Source organism: Chiloscyllium plagiosum, unplaced genomic scaffold, assembly GCF_037043375.1.
Source record: "Chiloscyllium plagiosum isolate Xiang-an unplaced genomic scaffold, Cpla_swu_hap1 HiC_scaffold_9, whole genome shotgun sequence".
In the NCBI taxonomy this organism is placed as follows: domain Eukaryota; kingdom Metazoa; phylum Chordata; class Chondrichthyes; order Orectolobiformes; family Hemiscylliidae; genus Chiloscyllium; species Chiloscyllium plagiosum.
In genome coordinates, this window is record NW_028270147.1 from 22,293,943 (window position 1) to 22,318,234 (window position 24,292).

At 42.4% G+C, this 24,292-nt stretch overlaps 1 protein-coding gene across 6 annotated transcripts in view; it reads left to right on the forward strand.

Annotated features, from left to right (window-relative positions):
* The window catches only part of fnbp1l (formin binding protein 1-like), a 206,639-nt gene extending 183,856 nt beyond the window's left edge, over positions 1-22,783 (forward strand). For 3 of the 6 annotated variants that reach the window (XM_087990466.1, XM_087990467.1, XM_087990468.1), the window contains 4 exons: positions 768-886; positions 3,955-4,109; positions 16,000-16,158; positions 19,468-22,783. In XM_087990466.1, the coding sequence (XP_087846592.1) occupies positions 768-886; positions 3,955-4,109; positions 16,000-16,158; positions 19,468-19,523 (489 nt within the window). In that variant the 3' untranslated portion in view covers positions 19,524-22,783. Of the gene's footprint in view, positions 1-767; positions 887-3,954; positions 4,110-15,999 lie in introns of all 6 variants that reach the window. The other 3 variants (XM_043698825.2, XM_043698828.2, XM_043698826.2) reach the window with 2 other exon arrangements.
* The last annotated feature ends 1,509 nt before the right edge of the window (positions 22,784-24,292 follow it).

Consider the following 24,292-nt stretch of genomic DNA (forward strand, 5'->3'; position numbering starts at 1 on the left):
AGGTCCTGGGCCTCCTTCACTGCCGCTCCCTCACCACCAGACACCTGGAGGAAGAACGCCTCATCTTCCGCCTCGGAACACTTCAACCCCAGGGCATCAATGTGGACTTCAACAGTTTCCTCATTTCCCCTTCCCCCACCTCACCCCAATTCCAAACTTCCATCTCAGCACTGTCCCCATGACTTGTCCTACCTGCCTATCCTCTTTTCCACCTATCCACTTCACCCTCCTCTCTGACCTATCACCTTCATCCCCTCCCCCACTCACCTATTGTACTCTATGCTACTTTCTCCCCACCCCCACCCTTCTCCCACTTATCTCTCCACCCTTCAGGCTCTCTACCTGTATTCCTGATGAAGGGCTTTTGCCCGAAACGTCGATTTTACTGCTCCTTGGATGCTGCCTGAACTGCTGTGCTTTTCCAGCACCACTCTAATCTAGAGTCTGGTTTCCAGCATCTGCAGTCATTGTTTTTACCATAACAAATTACCTGTCCTAAGTTTAGACTATCAAGAACTTTTACAGTTGAACTTGAAGTACTTTTTGATGAAGGAAAAGGACAGGTTCTGGACTGGAAGGTATCCTGCATGGTGCATCCTAAAGTTCTCTTAGTTAATTGAAACTATTGTACTGTTGTATTGTTTTGTGTTTTATGACTAGTTAATTATTTTTGACTGCAATGGACAGTGTTAAAGTAAACTCTAGTGAACAGACAACATGATGATTTGATTTGACTATAACACTGATAATGCATCAACCTCTTTAAGATGTGGCTCTTTGAGGTTGAAAACAGAACATGTCCAAGAGGAGATAGACGATTAAGTGGTGGCACTGCATTTGAACGACCTGCTGAAATTAACCATCATGGAACACCTGGCAGGGAAAGGTACGCATAAAACTGCTGTAGTCGTTACAGAAGTTGTAATTGACTTCAATCAAATGGTTTATAAGATAAATATAAAATAAATCAGCACGGAATTTAATTTCGAGTTAAAACTCCTGATTTGATTACATTGGATTTTTTGATTTTGTAATTTTTGTTTACTAATTTATAAGGATGAGCCTTTCAGTCAGTTGAAAGGACAAATCAAAAGCTGGAATCAATTTACTGCTTTAGATATGTTCAAATCAACAGAGGCTAGAAATTTATAACTGCGTCATAAATTTGCGAAATATCAAAGAACATGGGATTTAAAACCTGTAACGCAGAGGTTAATATTAGATAGATATTATGCAACTTTCAAGCAGTAAACAAGTATATTGAAAGAATCTGCCACATATGGGTGGTTATTAAAACCTCTCATCATGCTCCAGTTCACATAGTATAAATTAGATTTTAGGAATTTGTTCTCCGGTTAACCAAGGCACCCATTGCTGGCGTACTGCTCCTAAACAGTGTCAGAATATTTGCTAAAGACTGTAAATGTGATAAACCTGGCACATAGGAAGATGTTTTTGTTGGAAGTCAGTCATCTCAGGACATAGAACATGGAACAATACAGCTCAGAGCAGGCCCTTCGGCCCTCGATTTTGCACCGACTTGTGAATTAATCTAAGCCCATCCCCCTACACTATCCCATTATCATCCATGTGCTTATCCAAGGATTGTTTAAATCTCCCTAATGTGGCTGAGTTAACTACATTGGTAGGCAGGGCATTCCATGCCCTTACCACTCTCTGCGTAAAGAACCTGCCTCTGACATTTGTCTTAAATCTATCACCCCTCAATTTGTAGCCAAGCCCCCTTGTACAAGCTGACATCATCCTAGGAAAAAGACTTTGTGTCTCCCCTATCTAATCCTCTGATCATCTAGTATGTCTCTATCAAATCCCCTCTTAACCTTCTTCTTTCTAATGAAAATAGACCCAACTGTCTCAGCCTTTTCTCATAAGACCTTCCCTCCAGACCAGGCAACATCCTGGTAAGTCTCCTCTGTGCCTTTTCCAATGCTTCCACATCCTCCTTGTAATGGGGTGACCAGAACTGTAAACAATATTCCAGGTGCGCATGACATCATGGCTCCGGAACTCAATTCCTCTACCAATAAAACCGAACACACCATATTCCTTCTCAACAGCACTATCAATCTGGGTGGCAACTTTCATGGATCTATGTACATTGACTCCAACATCCCTCTGCATATCCACACTACCAAGAATCTTTCCATTGACCAGTATTCTGCCTTCCTGTTATTCTTCCCAAAGTGAATCACCTCACACTCATCTGCATTGAACTTCATTTGCCACCTCTTACCCCAATTCTGCAGTTTATCCAAGTCCCCCGACAACCTACAACATTCTTCCACACTGTCCACTACTCCACTGACTTTGGTGTGCACATCTCTGCAAGGGTTCCTCAGCGTAGTGTTTCTTGGCTTAACCATCTTCAGCTGCTTCGTTAATGACATTCCTTCCATCAGAAGGTCAAAAGTTTGCCGATGATTGCACAATGTTCAGTATTATTCGCAACTCCTAATACTGAAGCAATCCATGTTCAAATGCATCCAGATCTGGACAATGTCCAGTCTTGGGCTGACAAGTGGCAAGTGACATTGGCATCACACATGCCAGACAATGACCATCTCTAATGAGGCAATGTAACCACCTCATTCAATGGTGCTTCCATCGCTGAAAACCCACTACCAATACCCTCTGGTTACTGTTGATTGGAAACTAAGCTGGTCTCACCACACAAACAATGGCTACAAGATCAGGTCAGAGGTTAGGAATACTTCAGCGAGTAGCTCACCACCTTACTTCCCCCAAAGCCTGTTCGCCATTTCAAAGGTACAAGTCAGGAGTGTGGTGGAACACACTCCACATTCCTGGATGGGTGCAGCTCCAGCAATACTCAAGAAGCTAGGACAAAGCAGCCTGCTTGATTGCCACCACGTCCACAAGCATCCACTCCCTCCATCACCCATGCTCAGTAGCAGCAGTGCGGACTATCTACCACAGATTCACCAAAAATCCTTTAGATGACACCTTTTAAACTCACAACCACTTCCATCTAGAAGGACAAGGGCAGCATATACCCAGGAAGACCACAACTGCAAGTTACCCTACAAGCCACTTGCTGTTCTGACTGGAAATATATCACCGTTCCTTCACTGTCAATGGATCAAAATCCTGAAATTTCCTCCCTAAAGGCATTGTGGATAAACCTATAGCACCTGATTGCAGCACTTAAAGAAGGCAGTACCTTACAGAGGGCAGCTAGGATAGGCAATAAATGTTGGCCAGCCAGTAATGCCCAGGTCTCAGTGAATTTAAAAAAGAACATTTTGGAGTGTTTACTATGAAGCATCAAAACATTTATTATTAATTGGCTGCTAATTTTATTTTCTCTTGTAGCTGTTAACATTTGATTCCTTTGATGTGTTGTGGCTTTGGTAATATCAAACCTGCCTACTGTTCCTTATTTAAGAAATCGCAGCCCTGGATAACATCCAAACTTTCTGACAATGTAGTCGGCATGACATTCAAAATCCATAATAACGTTGAACCCAAAGCACAAATGGTTGAATCATACTGACCAGGAAGGTACGAGGTTTGATCCCGAAGAGGAGAGATTGAATTTATGCCAGAGCAAATTTTCATTTCTTTTTGAAATGTAGTCAATTGACTAAAGTACCAATGATGATTGGCACAAGAAGCACCGTGTCAATTGCTATAACTTTTTTTAAAGTAATGCGTGAAAATTGTGAAGTTAATCCAAATAGTGCTTTCCCTGTCAAAGAGCTTTAGAAAAATAAACTATAGGTTGAAGTTGTAATTTGTTGCTAGTTTCTTGAAAAAAATCCAGCAGTGTTTTAAGATGCGTGTCCTTGTATGAATAACTTGTTGATCTTTATGGTTCTATTTGAACTGCATTTAAAACTAGACATCTACAAGTTTCAGTATTTCATGTAAATTTCTTATTAAATAATTATTTTCTGACTTCACTACAATCAGCCCTGAAGGGAGCTACACAGATGATCCAAATCAAGAGCTGAGAGGAAACCAGAGATATCCAGACCCTCAGCGTGCACCTGAATTTGATGATGAATTTGAAGATGATGAGCCTCTTCCTGCAGTTGGTCACTGCAAAGCTCTGTATCCATTTGATGGTAAGATCTTTAATGTTTATTGAAATGCTTGTTTTAATAGAAAAGATTTAGTCGTTTATTTATTCTTTTGTTTTTATTAAATTTTCCAACACTAATCCAAGACTAGAAACATTTCAAAAACATTTTGAATTACTATAACAGATTTGTAACTTTATTTTGAATTAAAATATAGTTTACAATTAGTCACTTTATGTTGCATGAAGTACTAATTTAAGGAACAAACTTGCTAATTATTATAAATTCTAATTATACCTAAATTATTTTGTTCTCCTTCACTGATTTTGGTGACAAAATAATTGAGAACTCAAAATATTCCATTAATTGGTCCAACATATGAAGTTGTAGGAAGGGGTGAAAGGGAAGTTAAAGGGTAAAGTGGAATATAATGTGGTATCCAATTTAATGATCTGGAAAATGAGCATGATATTAAGCAGGTTTTCCCCTGCAGTACAATACCATTTAAGTGTGAGCTGCTTGCTTTTTAGGAAGAAGGAATAAGCCACCCACTTTTTTGGGAAAGAAAACCTGGATGGGAAACAAGAGCAAAATAATCTAGTGGTTCAAATTACAAGAAAATAGCAATTCTGGTTAACAGACCCCTTACATTAAACCAAGCACTTGCTGTAATTTCTAGAATAGTAGAATCGTTTAGAAACTTGGTTATATGACACTTGCTACTGTGCACAGCTCAATCTCCATATTACAAAAAGGATATAGAAGCACACTAGAAGTGTGAATGCATCTTGACCTGTTGAGTATTTCGGGCATTTTTTGCCTTTTGTTTTCCTATTTTGCAGCTATAGATTTGGGTACTGATCAGGGATAGGCTTTTTTTTTCCCCTTAAACAAAAATAAAAGTTGCTGGAAAAGCTCAGCGTGTCTGGCTGCAACTGTGCAGAGAAATCGAAGTTAATATTTTGGGTCCAGTGACCCTTCCTCAGAACTGATAGTAACTGGGAAATTGTTGGTTTATATACAGAAGATCAGCTGGCAGGAGTAAGGAGTAAATGATAGGTGGGTATAGAGCCCAATCAAAGACAAGATCAGTTGGACAAAGAAGTGGTTGGGAGGGTGAATAGCTGTTAATGGACACTGTAAGTGGCTAACAATAGATAATGTGTAATGGCAGACTATGTGATAACAAGGCTAGGTGTGTGGGGTAGGGGCTAGGACATGGGGGAGTTCAGGCCCTAAAATGATTGAATTCTATATTGAGTCCAGAGAGCTGCAGGATCCCGAAGTGGAAAATGAGGTGCTGTTCTTCCAGCTTGCACTGAGCTTCGCTGGAACACTGCAGCAGGCCTGAGACGAGGATGTTGGCCAGGGAATACGGTGGTGTGTTGAAGTGGCAGGCAACTGGAAGCTCAGGATCATCATGTCAGACAGAACGTAGATGTTATGCTTCATTTCCCCAGTGTAGAGGAGACTAAATTGTGAGCAGCGAATGTAGTAGACTAGATTTGACAAGTGCAGGTAAAGTGCTGCATCACTTGCGAGGTATGTTTAGGCTCTTGGACACTGAGGAGGAAGGAGGTAAATGGGCAGGTGTTACATGTTTAGAGGTTGCAGAGGAAGGTGCCATGAGGCTGTTGGGCTTGAAGGAAGAGTGGATCAGGGTGTCCGTGAGGGAACGGTCCCTGCAGAAGGCAGTCAAGGGAGGGGAGGGAATATGTGTCTGGCGGTGGCATCTCACTGGAGGTGGTAGAAATGGCAGTTGATGATCTTCTGGATGTGGATGCTGGTGGGATAGTAGGTAAGGACAAGGAGAACCCTACTGCTGTTGTGGGAGGGAAGAGAGGGGGTGTGTGCAAAAGTGCAAGAGACGTGAGGGCCCTGTCGACAATGGTGCTGGGGAATCCTCAGTTGAGGAAGAAGGTGGACATTTTGGAGGCTCTCTTGTTGAAGTTGGCCTCATAGGAACATATGCGATGGCGACAGAGAAACTGGGAGAACGGAATGGAGTCTTTATAGGAAACTGAGTGCGGAAATGTCTGGTTCAGATAGATATGGGAGTCGATGGGTTTATAGTGGATATTAGTGGCCAGTCCATCCCCAGAAATGGAAACAGATGTCAAGGAAGAGAAGGGAGGAGTCAGAACCTAGGTGAAAGTGAGGGCAGTGTGAGAATTGGAAGTGAAATTGTTGAACTTTTCCAATTCTGGACAAGAGAGGGAAGCAGCACAGATTATATCATCAATATACAGAGAAAGAATTGTGGGTGGGGGCCAGAATAGACTAGAACAGGGAATATTTCATGTATCCCACAAAGAGACCAGCATAACTGGGGTCCATGCGAGTACCCATAGCCACCCCTCTGACCTGAAGAAAATGAGAGGGGTTAAAAGAGAAGTAGTTGAGGGTGAGGACAAGCTCGGCCAAGCAGAGGAGAGTGGTGGGTAGGGACCATTCAGGCCTTTGATCCAGGAAGAAGCAGAGAGCCCTGAGATAATCCTGGGCACACAGGAATAATGCAGAGAATGAGGTAAGACTGATAAATTAAACTGCATTTATTTCAATACAAGAGGCCTAACAGCTAATGCAGGTGAACCCAGGGCATGTTTGAGAACATGGTACTGAGATATCATAAGGGAAAGTGAAGACTGCAGATGCTGGAGTGTCAAGAGTTGAAATGTGGCACTGGAAAAGCAAGGCAGGTCAGGCAGCATCCGAGAAACAAGAGAGTCGTCGCTTCGGGCATAAGACCTTCATCAGGAATGTCTGGCTTATGCCCGAAACGTCGATTATCTTGCTTCTCGAATGCTGCCTGACCTGCTGTGTTTTTCCAGTGCCACACTTTTCGACTCCTGGGATATCTTAATGATTACAGAGATGTGGCTCTGGGATGGACAAGACTGGCAGAGATGTTCCAGGGTATAGATACTGGATAGAGGGAGAAGAGGAAGTGGCATTTTAGATTAGGGATAACATTACAGCTGTACTTAAGAAGGAAATTCCTGAGACTACATCCAGGCAAGTTATTTGGGTAGAACCAAGAAATAAGAAAGGAATGATCACCTTATTGTGATTGTACTGTAGACCCCCAATAGTCAGTGGGAAACTGAAGCAAATTTGTAAGGACACCTCAAATAGAGATGATATGCTGGAAAGCATTGTTGACCACGTGGCAGGGGAAATTGCGGTCCTTGAAATAGGAGGTCATCGGGGATGTCTTGGAGTGGAATTGCTCCTCCTGATGGGAACAGATATGGCAGAGGAACAATAAGGCGGTAATGGTAGGAGATTTTAACTTACCAAATGTAGACTGGGGCTGCCATAGTATTAAGGGCTTTGATGGAGAAGAATTTAAGTGTGTACAAGAAAATTTTCTGATTCAGTATGTGGATGTACCGATGAGAGAAGGAGCAAACCTTGACCTCCTCTTGGGAAATAAGTCAGGGCAGGTGACTGAGGTGTCAGTAGAGGAGCACCTTAGGGCCAGTGATCATAATTCTATTAGTTTTAAAGTTGTGATAGAAAAGGATATACTGCATCTAAAAGTTCAAGTTCTAAATTGGGGGAAGACCAATTTTGGCAGTATTAGGCAAGAACTGTCAAAATCAAAAGGTTTGGCACTGGAAAAGCACAGCAGGTGAGGAGCAGGAGAGTCAACGTTTTGGGCATAAGTCCTTCATCAGGAATGTGGTGGGAGGGAAGGGGGCTGAAAGATAAAGGTTGGGTGGGGGGGAAGGTTGCTGGGAAAGTGATAAGATACAGGAGGAGAGTGATGGTGATCGGTCAGAGGGGAGGGTGCAACAGTTAGGTGGGAAGGAAGATGGACAGGTAGGGCAGTGCCATGTTGGAAGATTGGATCTGGAATGAGGAATTTGGCAAAATCAACATTGATGTCTTGTGGTTGTAAGGTCCCAAGGTGGAAGATGAGACGTTCTTCCTCCAAGTGTTGGGTGGCTTGGATTTGGCAGTGGAGGAGGCCCAGGACTTACATGTTCTTATCGGAGTGGGAGGGGGAGTTCAAATGGTCAACCACAGGGTGGTGGGGTTGTTTGGTGAGTGTTTCCCAGCGATGTTCCCTGAATCATTCTCCGAGTTGGCGTCCTGTCTCCCTAATGTAGAGGAGACCACACTAAAAGTAACAGACATAGTAGATGAGGTTTTTGAATGTGCAGGAGCATCTCTGCTGGATGTGGAAGAATCTTTTGGGGCCTTTGACGGAGGTGAGTGGGGAGGTGTGGGCTCAGGTTTTACATCTCTTGCACCATAGGGGAAGGTGCCGGGAGTAGGGGGGTGTGTTGGTGGGGGGATGTGGATCTAACAAGGGAGTTGCGGAGGGAATGGTCTCTGTGGAATGCTGATGGGGTGGGGCGGGATATATATCTCTGGTGGGGTCTGATTTTAGGTGGCGGAAATGGCAGAGGATAATGCGCTGTATCTGGAAATTAGTGGGGTGAAAGATAAGAAGCGGGGGATTCTGTCCTTGTTGCGGTTGGAGTGGTGGGGTTCAAGAGTGGAGGTGTGGAAAATAGAGGAGATGTGCTGGAGAGCATTGTTGACCATATGTCAGGGGAAATTGCAGTCCTTGAAATAGGAGGTCATTGGGGATGTCCTGGAGTGGAATTGCTCCTCCTCATGGGAGCCAATATGGCAGAGGAATTGAGACTAAGGGATCACATTTTTACAGAAGGGGGTTTTGGGAGGAGGTATAATCAAGGTAGTTTTGGGAGTCTGTGGGTTTGAAGTAAATGACCGTGTTGAGTCGGTTGCCGGAGATGGAAACGGAGAAGTCCAGCAAAGGGAGGGAGCTTTCAGAAATGGTCCAGGTGAACTTGAGGTCAGAGTGGAAGGTGTTCGTGAAGTTGATGAATTGTATAACCTCCTCGTGGGAACCCGAGGTGGCGCCGATACTTTCACCAATGTAGGAGGAAAAGGTGGGGAATGGTGCCAGTGTAACTGCAGAAGATAGACTGTTCCACATATCTGACGAAGAGGCAGGCATAGCTGGGTCCATGCATTTGCCCTTGGCGATTCCTTTTGTCAGAAGGAAGTAGGACGATTTGAAGGAGAAGCTGTTGAGGGTGAGGACATGTTCCACCAATCAAATTAGTGTGTTAGTGGAGGGGTACTGGTTGGGTTGGTGGGAGAGGAAGAAGCGGCGGGCTTTAGATTAGATTAGATTACAGTGTGGAAACAGGCGCTTCGGCGGGTCGGTGTGGACTTGTTGGGCCTACATTTACCCCTTACCTAACACTACGGGCAATTTAACATGGCCAATTCACCTAACCTGCACATCTTTGGACTGTGGGAGGAAACCGGAGCACCTGGAGGAAACCCACGCAGACACGGGGAGAACGTGCAAACTCCACACAGTCAGTCGCCTGAGGCGGGAATTGAACCTGGGTCTCTGGCGCTGTGAGGCAGCAGTGCTAACCACTGTGCCACCGTGTCGCCCACGGTGGCACAGCTTGGAGGCTTCCACATGGCAGATGGATGTGTACAGGGACTGAGTGTTCATGGTGAAGATGAGGTATTGGGGACTGGGGAAACAAAAGTCATGGAGGAGGTGGAAAGCGTGGGTGGTAACCCGGATGTGTGTAGAGAGATCCTGGACCAAGGGGGCAGGACTGTCTCAAGGTATGCAGAGATAAGTTTGGTAGGCCAGCAGCAGGCGGAGACGATGGACCGACTGGGGCAGTCAGGTTTGTAAATTTTGGGTAAGAAGTAGAACCGGCCGGTGCAGGGTTCCAGGATACTGAGGTTGGAGGCTGTGGATGGGAGATCTCCTGAGGTGAGATGAGGTGGTGGATGGTCTGGGAGATGATAGTCTGGTGATGGGAGGTGAGGTTGTGGTCAAGGGGGCAGTAAGAGGTGGTGTCCATGAGATGGTGCCTGGCTTCAGCGGTGTCGAGGGTAGTGCGCCATTCTACCACTGTGCCCCCCCTTGTCCACTGGTTTGATGTTGAGGTTGGGCTTTGAACAGAGGGATTGGAGAGTTGTGCTTTGTGACGGTGAGAGGAGTGGATAGGTTGAAGCAGGCAGTGTCACAGCGGCAGTTGGAGATAAATGTCGAGGGCATGTAACATGGGGCCGCATGGTGGCTCAGTGGCTAGCACTGTTGCCTCACAGCACCAGGGTTCCAGGTTCGATTCCAGCCTCGGGTGACTGTCTGTGTGGAGTTTGCACATTCTCCCCGTGTCTGCGTGGGTTTCCTCTGGGTGCTCTGGTTTCCTCCCACAGTCTAAAGATGTGCAGGCCAGGTGAATTGGCCATGCTAAATTGCCCATAGTGCTAGGTGCATTAGTTAGAGGGAAATGGGTCTGGGTGGGTTACTCTTCGGAGGGTCGGTGTGGACTGGTTGGGCTGAAGGGCCTATTTCCACACTGTAGGGAATCTAATCTAAACAGACCAGCATAGGGTGTCCAAGTGGATGGGGTTTGTTGGAGGTGGGAGTAAGGGTCCTCAGAGGGTGGGTGGGAGTCCCAATTGAAAATGTAAGCAGCGGAAGAAACGTTCCATGTCGCAATGCGTATGGAAACCGTTGATCCGGGAGTGTAGTGGGATGAAGGTGAGAACTTTACCAAGCACTGATTGCTCATCCTCAGTGAGTGGGAGATCTGGGGTGAATCGTAAAAAAGGGCTGGGCGCTAGGACCTGGTGCAGAGCTGGAGTTGGGAGTGAGGGCGGAGATTGTCTCTGGAGTAATTGTGGTCATGGTATCATCTTTGGTGGCATCACCAAAGGAAGTGACATAAACCGTAGTAGTTGGTGAGGTGGTGGGGGGGTGAGGGTTCAGGGGGCACGGAAGCATGCATTTCGTGGCTCCCGTTGGGACAGATGTGACATTCTGTGATGTTCGCGGTGGCTTCAGAGTCGGCTGTAGAGGCACTGTGGTCAGTGGGCTGGTGTGAGTGATATCAGTGGGAGCAGAAGTGGCACGTTTGGTGGCAACTGCAGGGACAGAAGTAACGTGATGGTCAGCCTTCAGCGATGGTGGTCCTGGTGGCGATTGCAGAGGCGGTAGATTTGGCGGTAGCTGTGGTCTTTGGGGTTGCGGGGGCAGAAGTGACATCATTTGCTCTGCCCGCCCCCCCCCCCACTTTTATCTCTGCACCCATCTCCTGCCCCACCTCCACACATTCCTGATGAAAGGCTTGTGCCCGAAACGGTGGTTCTCCTGCCCGTTGGATGCTGCCTGACCGGCTGTGCTTTTCCAGCTCCACAGTTTCCAAATCTGATCTCCAGCATCTGCAGTCCTCACTTTCTCCTAAAAACTTTCAAAAGTTCTCTGCCTTTATTCCTGATGAAGGGCTTTTGCCCGAAACGTCGATTTCGCTGCTCCTTGGATGCTGCCTGAACTGCTGTGCTCTTCCAGCACCACTAATCCAGAATCTTTATTCTAAGACTATGCCCTCTGGTGTCAGACTCTCTCATGAGAGGAAACATCCTCTCAGCATTCACCCTATCAAGCCCCTTAAGAATCTGACATGTTTCAATAAGATCATCTCTCAATCTTTTAAACTCCAGTGAATGGAATGTTAGCTTATTTAGCCTTTGCTCATAACAATCCCTCCATACCAGGGTTCGTCCTGGTGAATCTTCTCTGAACTAACTCCAATTAAACTATATCTTTCCTTAAATAAGGAAACCAAAATCTGCTCACATTACTTCAGATGTGGCCTCACCAGGACCTTATACAGATGCAGTTGTTCTTTATGTCAGCATTATGGGTGAAAACATTAACACTGTCAGCCAACTGATGAAATTCTTGTCTGCATGCAAAAAAACTACAAGCTCATGCATTGGTTTTTTTAAAGCAATGATGAAGAGTCCAGTATCAAACAAAATCAGTTGAAACTTTATAAGCTCTGGTCAGACCACAACTACAATATTGCGTTCAGTTCTGATCAAGTAGAAAGAATGTGAATGTCCTTGAGAGAATGCAGAGGAAAATTATCAGAATGGTTCCAGAGATGACAAACTTTGGCTTCAAGAAGCTGGGGTTCTCATTGAAGCAAAAGGACATCAAGGAGATATTGGAAGGCAGATGTGTACAAGATTATAACAGATTTAGATAAGGTGGACAAAGAACAGCTGTTTCCATTAGCTATAGGTGTAAGTATAAAAGGACAAAACTTTAAAGTTCTGAGCAAGAAATGAGAAAGAACTTATTAGGTAGCAAGTGGTAATGACTGCCACGTGCTGACTACGAGGATGCTGGAAGTAGAGATAATTAATAATTTCAGAAGGAAATTGGATGGCCATTTGATGAAATAAATTAGCAGGGTTACAGAGATAGAAATAGAGGCCATAATGACTCTACATATGGTAAGGTAGATGTAGATAATCAGTTTAAATTGGTAGTGAGAATCAAAAACTAGGAATTGCAAATATAAAATACTCAATTCAGGGGTAGGGTGTAGGTTTGCTCGCTGAGCTGTAGGTTTGATATCCAGACGTTTCATTACCTGGCGAGGTAATGAAACGTCTGGATATCAAACCTACAGCTCAGCGAGCAAACCTACACCCTAAACCTCAACCTGAGCTATAAACCTTCACAAACCTTGCAAAATACTCAATCCAATAATGAATTTATGAAAAAAGAAGTTTCTTCACCCACCACATGGTAATAAGATGCTACAACATAGGAGTCATTGAGGTGACTAACATATATGCATTTTAGAGGGAAGCTAGATAAGCACATAAGGGGGAAAGAAACACAAGAATATGTCAATAAGGTGAGGTGAAGTGGAATGGGAGGAGGCTGGTGTGGAGCACACACATTTCGGTCAAAACTTGTATCAGTTTGTAAATTGTGTACAAAAAAGATATATACTGTACAGCATTTCTTCTGTCCCAAAGTACTTAAGCAAAGTAATTTGGAAGTGCAGTTGCTATGGCAATTTAGGAGATGTGATGGTCAATTTTCACACAGCAAGGTCCCAAAAATAGCAATAACCAGATACTCATTTTTTTGGGAGGTTCATTAAAGAGAAAATATTGTTCAGGCCACAGGATATCACTTTCTTGCTCCTTCTATGGAGTCTCAAATTAAGGTCTCATCCAAAAGATGGCATTACAAGATTACCCCATTCCTTCAGTGCTGCACATATCCATCAGTCTTGATTTTTGACCTCTGATATGGAATGGGATTTGCTGGACTTTCTGACTCCAGGCTGAGAATCCTACCACCTGAGCCAGACCTGACATTAATTTTGTATATTTGTTCTAATTTTGCCTCTTGTGTAATACTGACAAGGTAAATTATTTTCTGAGTAAAATCCTAAAATAATTGTAAAACCAAACCGAAAAGTCAAAAAAGTCTCAATTCCTGAAGCGAGATCAACAAAAATGATTTTAATTCATTCAAAGCCAAACTATTTACAGCATTAAAATTGTCACATTATGTCTGGCAGTAAATGTTTTGTTTTATTTTATTTTCTCAATTTTCCCATCAAATTAAAATGATGGATCTACATAAAATGTATAATGTAACTCTTCCAAAAGCTTTGAGAAAGATAGTGTAGAACTCAGCGAGTAGCCATTTCAGCAAAGCAATACATGTCATAATGGTAAAGAACAGCAGGATTCACAGCATTCCTAAATGACAAGTGCAAAGATAGTTCTGCTGGATTATAAAGAATAATTTTGGTTGGCTAATAAGTCAAAATCTATTTAGAGTCATAGAGATGTACAACATGGAAACAGACTCTTCAGTCCAACTTGTCCATGCTGACCAGATATCCTAAGTAAATCGAGGCCCACTTGGCCAGCATTCGGCCCGTATCCCTTGAAACCTTTCTTTTTTAATATACCCATCCAGATGAGTTTTAAATGTTGTAATTGTACCAGCTTCCACCACTTCCTCTGACAGCTCATTCCATAGACACCACCGTCTGCGTGAAAAACTTGCTCCTTACGTCCCTTTAAAATCCTTCCCTTCTCACCTTAGACCGATGCCCTCTAGTTCTGGATTCCCCCCACCCAGGGAAAAGACCTTGCCTATTCACCTAATCTATGCCCCCTATAATTTTATAAACCTCTAAGGTCATCCCCTCAGCTTCCAACATTCCATGGAAAATAGCCCCAGCCTATTTAGCTTCTCTCGAAAGCTCACACCCTCCAACCTTAGCAACATACTTGTAAATCTTTTCTGAACTCTTTCAAATTTCACGATATCCTTTCTATAGGAGGGAGACCAGAATGGAATGTAATATTTCAAAAGCAGCATAACCAGTGTTCTATACAGCTGCAATATAACGTGCCAACACCTTTACTCTATGCACTGACCATAAAGAAAAGCATATAGTGGCACGGTGGCTCAGTGGTTAACAGTGAAGCCTCACAGCACCAGGGATCTGGGTTCGATTCCAGCTTCAGGCAACTGTGTGTTGGGCCACGGGGCGGTGTGGTTGATTGGTGCGGGTGTCTCGGAGATCCACACCCCCCTACAACCCATTCTCTCATCCTGGCACCTTCCCCTGCCACCGCAGGAACTGTAAAACCTGCGCCCACACCTCCTCCCTCACCTCTATCCAAGGCCCTAAAGGAGCCTTCCACATCCATCAAGGTTTTACCTGCACATCCACGAATATCATTTATTGTATCCGTTGCTCCCGATGCGGTCTCCTCGACATTGGGGAGACTGGGCGCCTCCTAGCAGACTGCTTTAGGGAACATCTCCGGGACACCCGCACCAATCAACCACACCGCCCCGTGGCCCAACATTTCAACTCCCCCTCCCACTCTGACAAGGACATGGAGGTCCTGGGCCTCCTTCACCGCCACTCCCTCACCACCAGACGCCTGGAGGAAGAACGCCTCATCTTCCGCCTCGGAACCCTTCAACCCCAGAGCATCAATGTGGACTTCAACAGTTTCCTCATTTCCCCTTCCCCCACCTCACCCTAGTTCCAAACTTCCATCTCAGCACTGTCCCCATGACTTGTCCAGACTTGTCCTACCTGCCTATCTCCTTTTCCACCTGTCCACTCCACCCTCTCCTCCCTGACCGATCACCTTCATCCCCTCCCCCACTCACCTATTGTACTCTATGCTACTTTCTCCCCACCCCCACCCCCCTCTAGCTTATCTCTCCACGCTTCAGGCTCTCTGCCTTTATTCCTGATGAAGGGCTTTTACCCGAAATGTTGATTTCGCTGCTCCTTGGATGCTGCCTGAACTGCTGTGCTCTTCCAGCACCACTAATCCAGAATCTGGTTTCCAGCATCTGCAGTCATTGTTTTTAACTTAGAATAAAGAGGTGACAACTTAAGACTGAGATGAGCAGAAATTTCTTTTGTGGGTTAAGAATCTTTAGAACTCCTTGCCACAGAGTTATTGGGCCAGAGACCTTGCATATCTTTAAGGCTGAGATAGCTAGATTTTTGATCAGTAAGGGAATTAAGGGCTACTAGGAAAGTGGGCATGTGGAATGTCGGATAAGCCATGATCTGATTGAATTGTCAAGCAGGCTCGAATGGTCAAATGGGCGGAGGTGGGTACTGCAGATGCTGGAGATTAGAGTCAAGATTAGAGTGGTGCTGGAAAAGCACAGCAGGTCAGGCAGCATCCGAGGAGCAGGAAAATCGACATTTCGGGCAAAAGCCCATCATCAGGAATGAGGCCTCATTCCCGATGATGGGCTTTTGCCCAATACATCGATTTTCCTGCTCCTCGGATGCTGCCTGACCTGCTGTGCTTTTCCAGCACCACTCTAATCTTGACTCGAATGGTCAAATGGCCTATTCCTGTTCCTATTTCTTATGGAAAATTTGGAGAGCTATATGGGAAGAGTTTACAGGGTGTAGTCAATTGGATAACTTTTTCAAAGAGTCATGTGTAATAGTTGAGTGGCCCTCATGTGCGCATAATAGTCTGTGGATGAATGACCACAGCATCTCAGCAAGTGCAATTACTTTTTTTCCTTCCTCTGTTGCAGGACAAAATGAAGGGACATTAGCAATGCGAGAAGGAGAGGTTTTGTATGTTATTGAAGAAGATAAAGGAGATGGCTGGACAAGAACACGCAAACAGAATGGACAAGAAGGCTATGTGCCAACATCATATGTAGATATTACTCTAGAGAAAAACAGTAAAGGTGCAGTGACCTATATATAAATATAAGATGCTGAAATCCAGTTATGCAGATGTGGGAAATGTATTAATTTAAATGGCTAAAGGAATAATAGAAGAACATTGAGTCTAATTCTTAAAATATGTTCCTATGCATAATTCTTTGTTCACTATGTGAGCTGAACTTTTAAATTGTGATTTTATTCTTAAAGTTATCCTTAGTGCAGAAATGCAAACCCTGAATTATTCCACGTCATAGTATTTGGAAACTCTCTAGTATTGTAAAAAAAAAAGCATTAATCCTTCCCAATATTCCTGATGCCTTAACTTTTGTGTATGTGTAAATATTATAAATATATAGGTGAGGGTTCTTGGTGTTTTATATTTTTTAATCCATCATTGAAACAATGGTTTTCAGACTTTTTATTGGAACATAATTTTTTTAGCTCTCAAAATAGTAATCTAGATAAAAACCAATAGTCCATTTCTTTAGTTATAACCATTTAAACCAAAAAAAATGTGATTCATAATAAATAACTTTGAATACTGGTGGTGGGAGTGCACATGAAAGTGTTTCTTACATTCATGTTTCATTTTCAAAACTGAAAAGCTGCATTTTGCCTAATAAATGCTTTGTTATTACTTGAGTATTTTGCCAATTATCAAGATGAAAATCTGACTTTAACTAATTTAGCTAAACATCATTCAAAACCTGTGTGCAAGTGTGATAATTTTGATGTTGCATAGTTAATGAGTTCTAACTTGTAAAGTTTCTCCTTGTACCTTTATTTCTTTTGTTTGTTCCAGCTGAATTTAGTAATGGTGCTTTCTTTCTTTTCCCCTCTGGACTGCAGGTTCCTGAATTGGTGTGTGGGTTCTTGAAACATTGGGCGAGGCATTGAAGGAGGTTGCATGCAGCTTTTTTTGGGTGGGGAAAGGCACTGGTTGAAAGATTTGAGGCTGGTAGATGAGGAGGGAGGAGGAAACTGCATGTTTGATATTTATTTTGCTACTAACACAATTAACACAATTCTAACTATGATTCACATGGTACCTGGTGAATCAACAGTACAGTATTCTATAGGTCTTAATCAATGCCAAAGGTTTATCTGACCCAGGTGAAGTGCATTCAAGATGACTTTACCATCAGATAGGTTAATTAGAAATTATAGTGCTGTCTGCCTGTGCCATCCTACATGCTCGCCCTAACATGCTATTGCATGCTTTTGTAGATCATGCTAAATATTCACTTCAGAAATGTCTAGACTGTACTGTGGTTGGCCTGTTTTGTTGTTGTGCAATCCCCACGTTGTCAAGCTTAATTTCTTCTCCAGTGTTTCACATTTGTAGTTCCATTCCATTTTACATTTGTGCTGCTACCAGAACTGCATGGTGATAGTGTTGTGTTGACTACCAGTGTTGAGGAGGTCGGACAAACCTGTAGGTGCAACTTTTCATTGTCTGTGTATAGGTTATGAATTCTCCTCCCTCCTTGCTTTTGGCCCACATATTTTCTTGTGTATTCATTTGAATATTGAAGACTGAGTCAATGGAAACACACCTGAAAAACAGCATAGCTTCAGGAAAATAAGAATGACTCATTGTGAAGAGACTCAACTGGGCACAAACTTTGAGAGATGTGTATCATGAACTCTGAGAAGACACACCAATCATTTATCACTATCTCACTGTATAGCTGCTGCCTTAAATCAACTGTTTTAACAAGAGTGCCTAAATCTGCTGACTGCCATTGTTTCCAGTAGTCTTCTTTGAAGCTTACATTTGTGCAGACTCATGGCAGCTCATCAATTTTGATTGACTTGTGTATTCTCTTGGTACTGCAGCTGCTGATGTAGTCATGTCTAGTATATAAAAAAGGTACCAGAGGAATTGTGCTACTAAAATTTTTGTCGATATTTATATTGTTTTTAATACTAAAGGTTTGTATTTGTTAACCAGATTTATTTGAAATGAATGTTTTTCAATTAGAATTTTGTAATTTTTTTAATTCTGGTTGAATCTTATGAATAACAAGTTCATAGCTGAATAGCTGTGCAGGTCCTCTAATTTGGTGTCGTAACCATCAAAATGTGTGAATATATTGACTCTTGTGGATATTGTATGTATGTAACCAAAACCATGTGCACTTTTATCCAGTTGAGCAGTAACGCAAGTGCAGATGTTCTTTTTTTTTCTCCTAGAATATGTAAAGCTGCATGCGATGCAAAGTTTGTTCTTGTGATGAAGTCCAAACTGTAGTTTTCTTTCAGTGCTGTAATAAATATATAATCTTTAATCAATTTCAAGGCCACTGACCTTAGAATCACCCATCAGAAATATTCTTTAAATTCAAAAATTTTTGATTGCTGGACCACTTGAAACTTTATAATTGGCAGAAGATGCATCTTCTCAGCAGTACCTTGAAATGATCCAAGATATTTTATGACTCCAAGTTGTATACTGCAGAGGGGACCATTAGTACTTATTTGAAAATTTGAAATTTTAAGTAAAACAGAGCAAAGGTGTGGTCGATTAGGTGAATAAGATTTGGTGCTTTGACTCAAATCTGTTTGCTACTATTATCAGGTTCAATTACCTGCTTAGAAATTACAAATGTGAAACTATCTTCTGTCTATATCCATTGTATTAATTACTGGAAACAATATATTTACATTTACTCCCTCGTATAACATTTTACAATGTTTCCAGACCAAATTGCACATGCCAACAACAATAAAACATTGCCTGACTATCTGCCATTTACAGTGATCAACGTGAGCACCGCTGACACTGATAAATATGTGGAAGCCTTCAGTTGCAATAAAAGTAAGGCATTTTCTGTTAAACAATTCTTAATTCTGTTCCACTGTGAATTTCTGGTGAGTGAATATAATTTCTGGCAGGCTAATTGCAGAGTTAACAAACATACACTCATTATTTTTAAATGTTCAGAAGAACTTGGATTAAATGATTTTTCTAAAAACAACTTTTAAAAGGATTTTGAAGTTTCCCTGCTTCTTTGTATTCAAGTATGTGTATTTTTAAGTGTTAGTTCACTATAGATTTGCAACATGGTGGCACATAATCTTTTCATTGTGCATTTCTGAAGTAAACCACTATTAAAATATTGGCAATGGTATGTTGAGTACTCTTCCAAATAGACACTAAGTAGATTTGAGTTGTCTTAATTTTTACAGCAATTTAACTGTGAAAGTTGTAGAATGTAATAGAAAAGCTACTTTTTCCATAGCTGTATATCTGAAGTTAGGTAAGTGAAACATACGGTTATCCAATTTGTAATGTTGTAACGCTTTTGCTTTGTATGTAATTTTAGGTATGCTACTTTTTGTGAGGAAATCAACAAATATAAATAAAGAGGCAACAGTTTGAAGAAGAGTTCTTCTCTTGCACATTACAAAATTTTTCATATGTATACAGTGTGAGGGGATCTGGTTAAAACTGTAACTGACAACGTGTCAGACAAAGTAGAATGTAGGGCGAAAAGCAGCCAAGGTTTTGAATTAATGATCTTTATGCACATGTTGATTTTAAAAACATTGTTGATATACTGTTTAAAATACTTTGTTGAGAACTGTTGAAATAAATTAATGTATTCCACACAGTTTTGTCATACTTAAGCATCTATTATATCAACTAATGTCTTGTTTTTCTTTCTGTGACGAAACCAGTTTTGTAAATATTCTCAGAACCTGTTGACAGAAGTTGCAGTTTTTAAGTAAGAGACTTGTTTATGGAATTGCGTGTTCTTCATCTTTCGTGTAGACCCAGCCAAAATTCCACAGAAGGATATTTGATTTTCAAGTTGTAAACAAAATATAGAGGAAAGGAGCAAGGGATAAACCAGGTCCCTACAGGCCAGTCAGTTTACCTCAACTTTGGGGAAGTGATTGGAAGCAATTATGAGGACAGATTTGATCTTTTCGAACACAGGGATTAATCAAGAACAGTCAGCATGATTTTGTTGAGGCGAGGTCATGTCTGACCAACTTGATTGAATTTTTTGAAGCAGTGACCAGATGCATAGATGAGGACAGTGCTTTTGAGGTAGTTGACTTGGACTTCAGGATAACTTACACAAAGGTCCCATTGGGAGACTGGTAGCAAAGGAAAGAGCCTTTGGGATCCAAGGAAATTTGGCAAATTGAGTCCACATTTGGCTAAGTGTCAGGAAGCAGAGGGTGATATGAGGAGTGCTTTTCCGATTGAACTGTGACCAGTTGGCTCCCACAGGGGTCAGTGTTGGAACCCTTGCTGTTTGTGATTTACATAAATGATTTGAATGTGGGAGGGTTGATCAGTAAGTTTACGGAATATACAAGAATTGGTAGGGTGGTAAATAATGAGGAAGATAGCCGTAGATTACAGGAGAATATAGACAGGTTGGTTAGATGGGCTGATCAGTGACAAATGAAATTCTGTCCAGAGAAGTGCAAGGTGATACACTTGGGCAGGACAAACAAGGCAAGGGAATACATGATGAAGAGTAGGACCCTGGGAAGTACCAAGGATCAGAGGCATGTTATTGTGCACATGTACCCTTAATGGGACAGTTGCATAAAGCGGTTAAGAGGCTACATGGTATGCGTACCTTTTTCGGCCGAGGAATAGATTTTAAGAGCAAGGAGGCAATGCTGGAACTATATAAACAGAACCTATTTGTTAGGCCACAGCTAGAGTACTGTGTGCAGTTCTGAAATCCATATTTTAGGAGGGATTGGATAGCACAGGAGAGGGTGCAGAGAGCACTTACCAAGATTCTGCCTGTGCTGGAGAATTTTAGTTGTACAGAGAGATTGGATAGACTGGGATTAATTCTGTGAATCTCTGACTCTGAGACTGATTTCCCTCTAGTTGCCTATCAAGAATGCTGTTTGTAGTTTGTTTTGCATAGCGAGCTTCCTGATATTACACGTCAGTAGATCTCTAGGCAGTCTGAATCAGTTTTCCCATTACCTCCTGCTGTAGTTTAACTTGAAATAGTGTTGCGTCCTTAAAAATTGGAAGAGGAATCTTTTATCAAATTTAATTCAACTTTCCACTAATGATAATGATCAAAGGCAACTTTGGATGTTTCATTTCTGTGTACCAAATTTAAGTAGCTAGAACCTCAGTTTCTTTTTGAAAGAAAAACTGAGCATTGAGTATGGAAGTTGGGAGGTCATGTTGCGACTTGGTTAGGCCATTTTTGCAGTATTGTGTGCAATTCTAGTCTCCCTCCTACAGATAAGATGTCGTGAAACTTGAAAGGGTTAAGAAAATATAAGGATGTTGCCAGTTTTTTTGAAGCAGTGACCAGAATTGTAGATGAGGACAGTGCTTTTGAGGTAGTCTACTTAGACTTCAGGATAAGTTACACGAAGGTCCCATTGGGAGACTGGTAGCCAAGGTAAGAGCCCTTGGGATCCAAGGAAATTTGGCAAATTGAATCCACAATTGGCTAAGTGGCAGGAAGCAGAGGGGGATATATGAGGGGTGTTTTTTGTTGGAGGGTTTGAGCTATAGGGAGGTGCTGAATAGGCTGGGGCTGGTTTCCCTGGAGTGTCGGATGCTGAGTGATGACCTTTATAGAGGGTTATAAAATTATGAAGAGCCTGGAGAGGGTAAGTAGACAAGGTCTTTTCCCTGAGTGTGGAACTCCAGAACTATAGGGCATAATTTTAGGGTAGAGGGGAAAGATTTAAAAGGGGCCTAAGGGGCCACCTTTTCATGCAAAGGATGGTACGTGTTTGGAATGAGCTGTCAGATGAAGTGGTGGAGGCTGGTACAATTACAACATTTTAAAAGGCATCTGAATGGGTATATGAATAGGAATGGTTTCGAGGGATCTGGGCCCGATGCTGGTAAATGGGACTAGATTAATTTAGGATATCTGGTCAGCATGGACGAGTTGGACCAAACGGTCTGTTTCTGTGATCTCTATGACCCAAATGGGCTCCTTCATTGTTTAGTTACCCAAAATAATTTTGTGCAATATAGAGCTGTACATGTGAGATTTAATCTCTGATCTCATCCAAACTGAGATGGTAGTGGGAAGAACAACTGGTATAGTTGTCCCTGGCAAAGATGTATTGAAGAGTCCCAAATCCTCTTACCAATTGAAATCTGGTGCTCCCTTCTGGGGAAAAAAAGTAGAAGTATGCACATTGGTCAAGGATAGCTTGTACAGTTGGCTGCAAGGTTCACGAATGAATAATTGTTTGAGAAAACACCAGTTGATTCTGGTCAAGTCTGCACTTGCAGGACAGAAGAGAAATTCATTATGTATCAGATGCAGCTTGACCCTTGAATTAACAGTATCTTTGTTCAGATTCCTCTGAGTACTAAGTGGTACCTTTGTACAGTAGTTGGTGAAATGCAGGGTTCTTAGAAATGGCAACGTTTTGGGTAAGACTTCCCTCAGGTGAGCAAAAAGATTTCACAGCAAGATATGAAAAAGAGCAGGGCTCCTCTTCTAGTGTCCTGACCAATGTTGAAAATATGAAGGGTATTTTCCCAGTGTCTTAACCTAAACAATGGCTTATGGGATTTTGTTGTGTATAAAGTATTACTGCCCTTCGTACTTTAAATTTGTGACTACAGTCCAAAAGTACAATAAATGATCTTGGAACATCCTGTGGATACAAAATGCACTACTTGTATGCAAATATGTCTTTCATTGATTCATGCGCTATAAATAAATCAGCACACCATTCTGAGATCAGAAGAGGTTTCAGAGCATAATTATGTCAGTTATGTAGCACAGAAATAGGCCATTCTGCCCAACAAGTCTATAACCAGTACTCATACTTCCTCATGTACCATCATAACCCTCTTTTTCTCTCCCCCGCCCCCATATGTTTACTCAGCTTCTCCTTAAATACATTTCCAGTGATAGCAATTTCTACATTATCATGCATCTTTAGATCAAAAGAAAAGTTTTCTGAATTTTCTTTTATTCACTCACAGGGTGTGTGCATTGCTGACTAGGCTATAATTTATTGCTCATTCCTAATTGCTCATTGGGCAGTTAAGAGTCAACCACATTGCTGTGGATTTGGATTACATGTATGCCGGACCAGGTAAGGATGACCGTTTCCTTCCGTAAGGACACTAGGGAACCAGATGGGTTTTACCAACAATTGGTAATGATTTCATGGTCATCATTAGACTCCTAATTCCATAGTTTTTATTTATTAAATTCAAATTCCATAATCTGCCATGGCAAGATTTGAATGTGTCTCCAGAACATTAACTATTAATAGTCTAATGATAATACCAGTAGACCATTGCCTTCTCCGAAGGTGTAATTCTCTGGGGTTTTTTTGGTGACTATCTTGTGTTGTTTTCTGTCCAGTGATCACCTATTCTTGTTTATAATATGGTGATCAGACCCACGCGCAGTATTTTTAAGTATAGTCTAACTACATTTTGATACAGATTTAGCAGAACACTACATTACCGTTCTATCCCACCAGAAATAAAGCCAAAAATGGGTGTCCACTCCATCTATTTCTTTTATTTCTTCTTTCTTACCTCCCATTCTCTGGTGACATCAGCAATGTCCAGTATGAAGCCAATGCGTATGCTCTGCCTCAAGAGCTTCAGGTGAAGCTGGTGCAGACACTCTGCCCAGAGAGCCTCCAGGTGAAGCCAGTGCAGACACTCTGCCCAGAGAGCCTCCAGGTGAAGCCAGTGCAGACACTCTGCCCAGAGAGCCTCCAGGTGAAGCCAGTGTAGACACTCTGCCCAGAGAGCCTTCAGGTGAAGCCAGTGCGTACGCCCTGCCCCTGGAGCCTCCAGGTGAAGCCAATGCGGACGCCGAGCCTTGAGAGCCTCCAGGTGAAGCCAGTGCGGACTCCAGCTTTGAGGCGAGATCCGGCGCAAACTGGAAGCCAGCGTGGAATCATCTGCTTTGGCTTCTCTGCTTGGAAGGACCATAATTCTGAACTTCTTATTTTTTATTCTTCTAATTTATTCCTGAACTTTTATACCAGATAGCTTTTGTACTTAAGGTGGTGTGACGGTCTGTAATGCTGGATTTTTATTTCTTTATTTTTCCTTTTTGTTTCTTTATTTTTCTAATTTATTCCTGGGTAAATTTGGACCTAAGAGGGTGCTGTAAGTGGTGAGTACCATGAGACAATAAACTTAATTCTAAT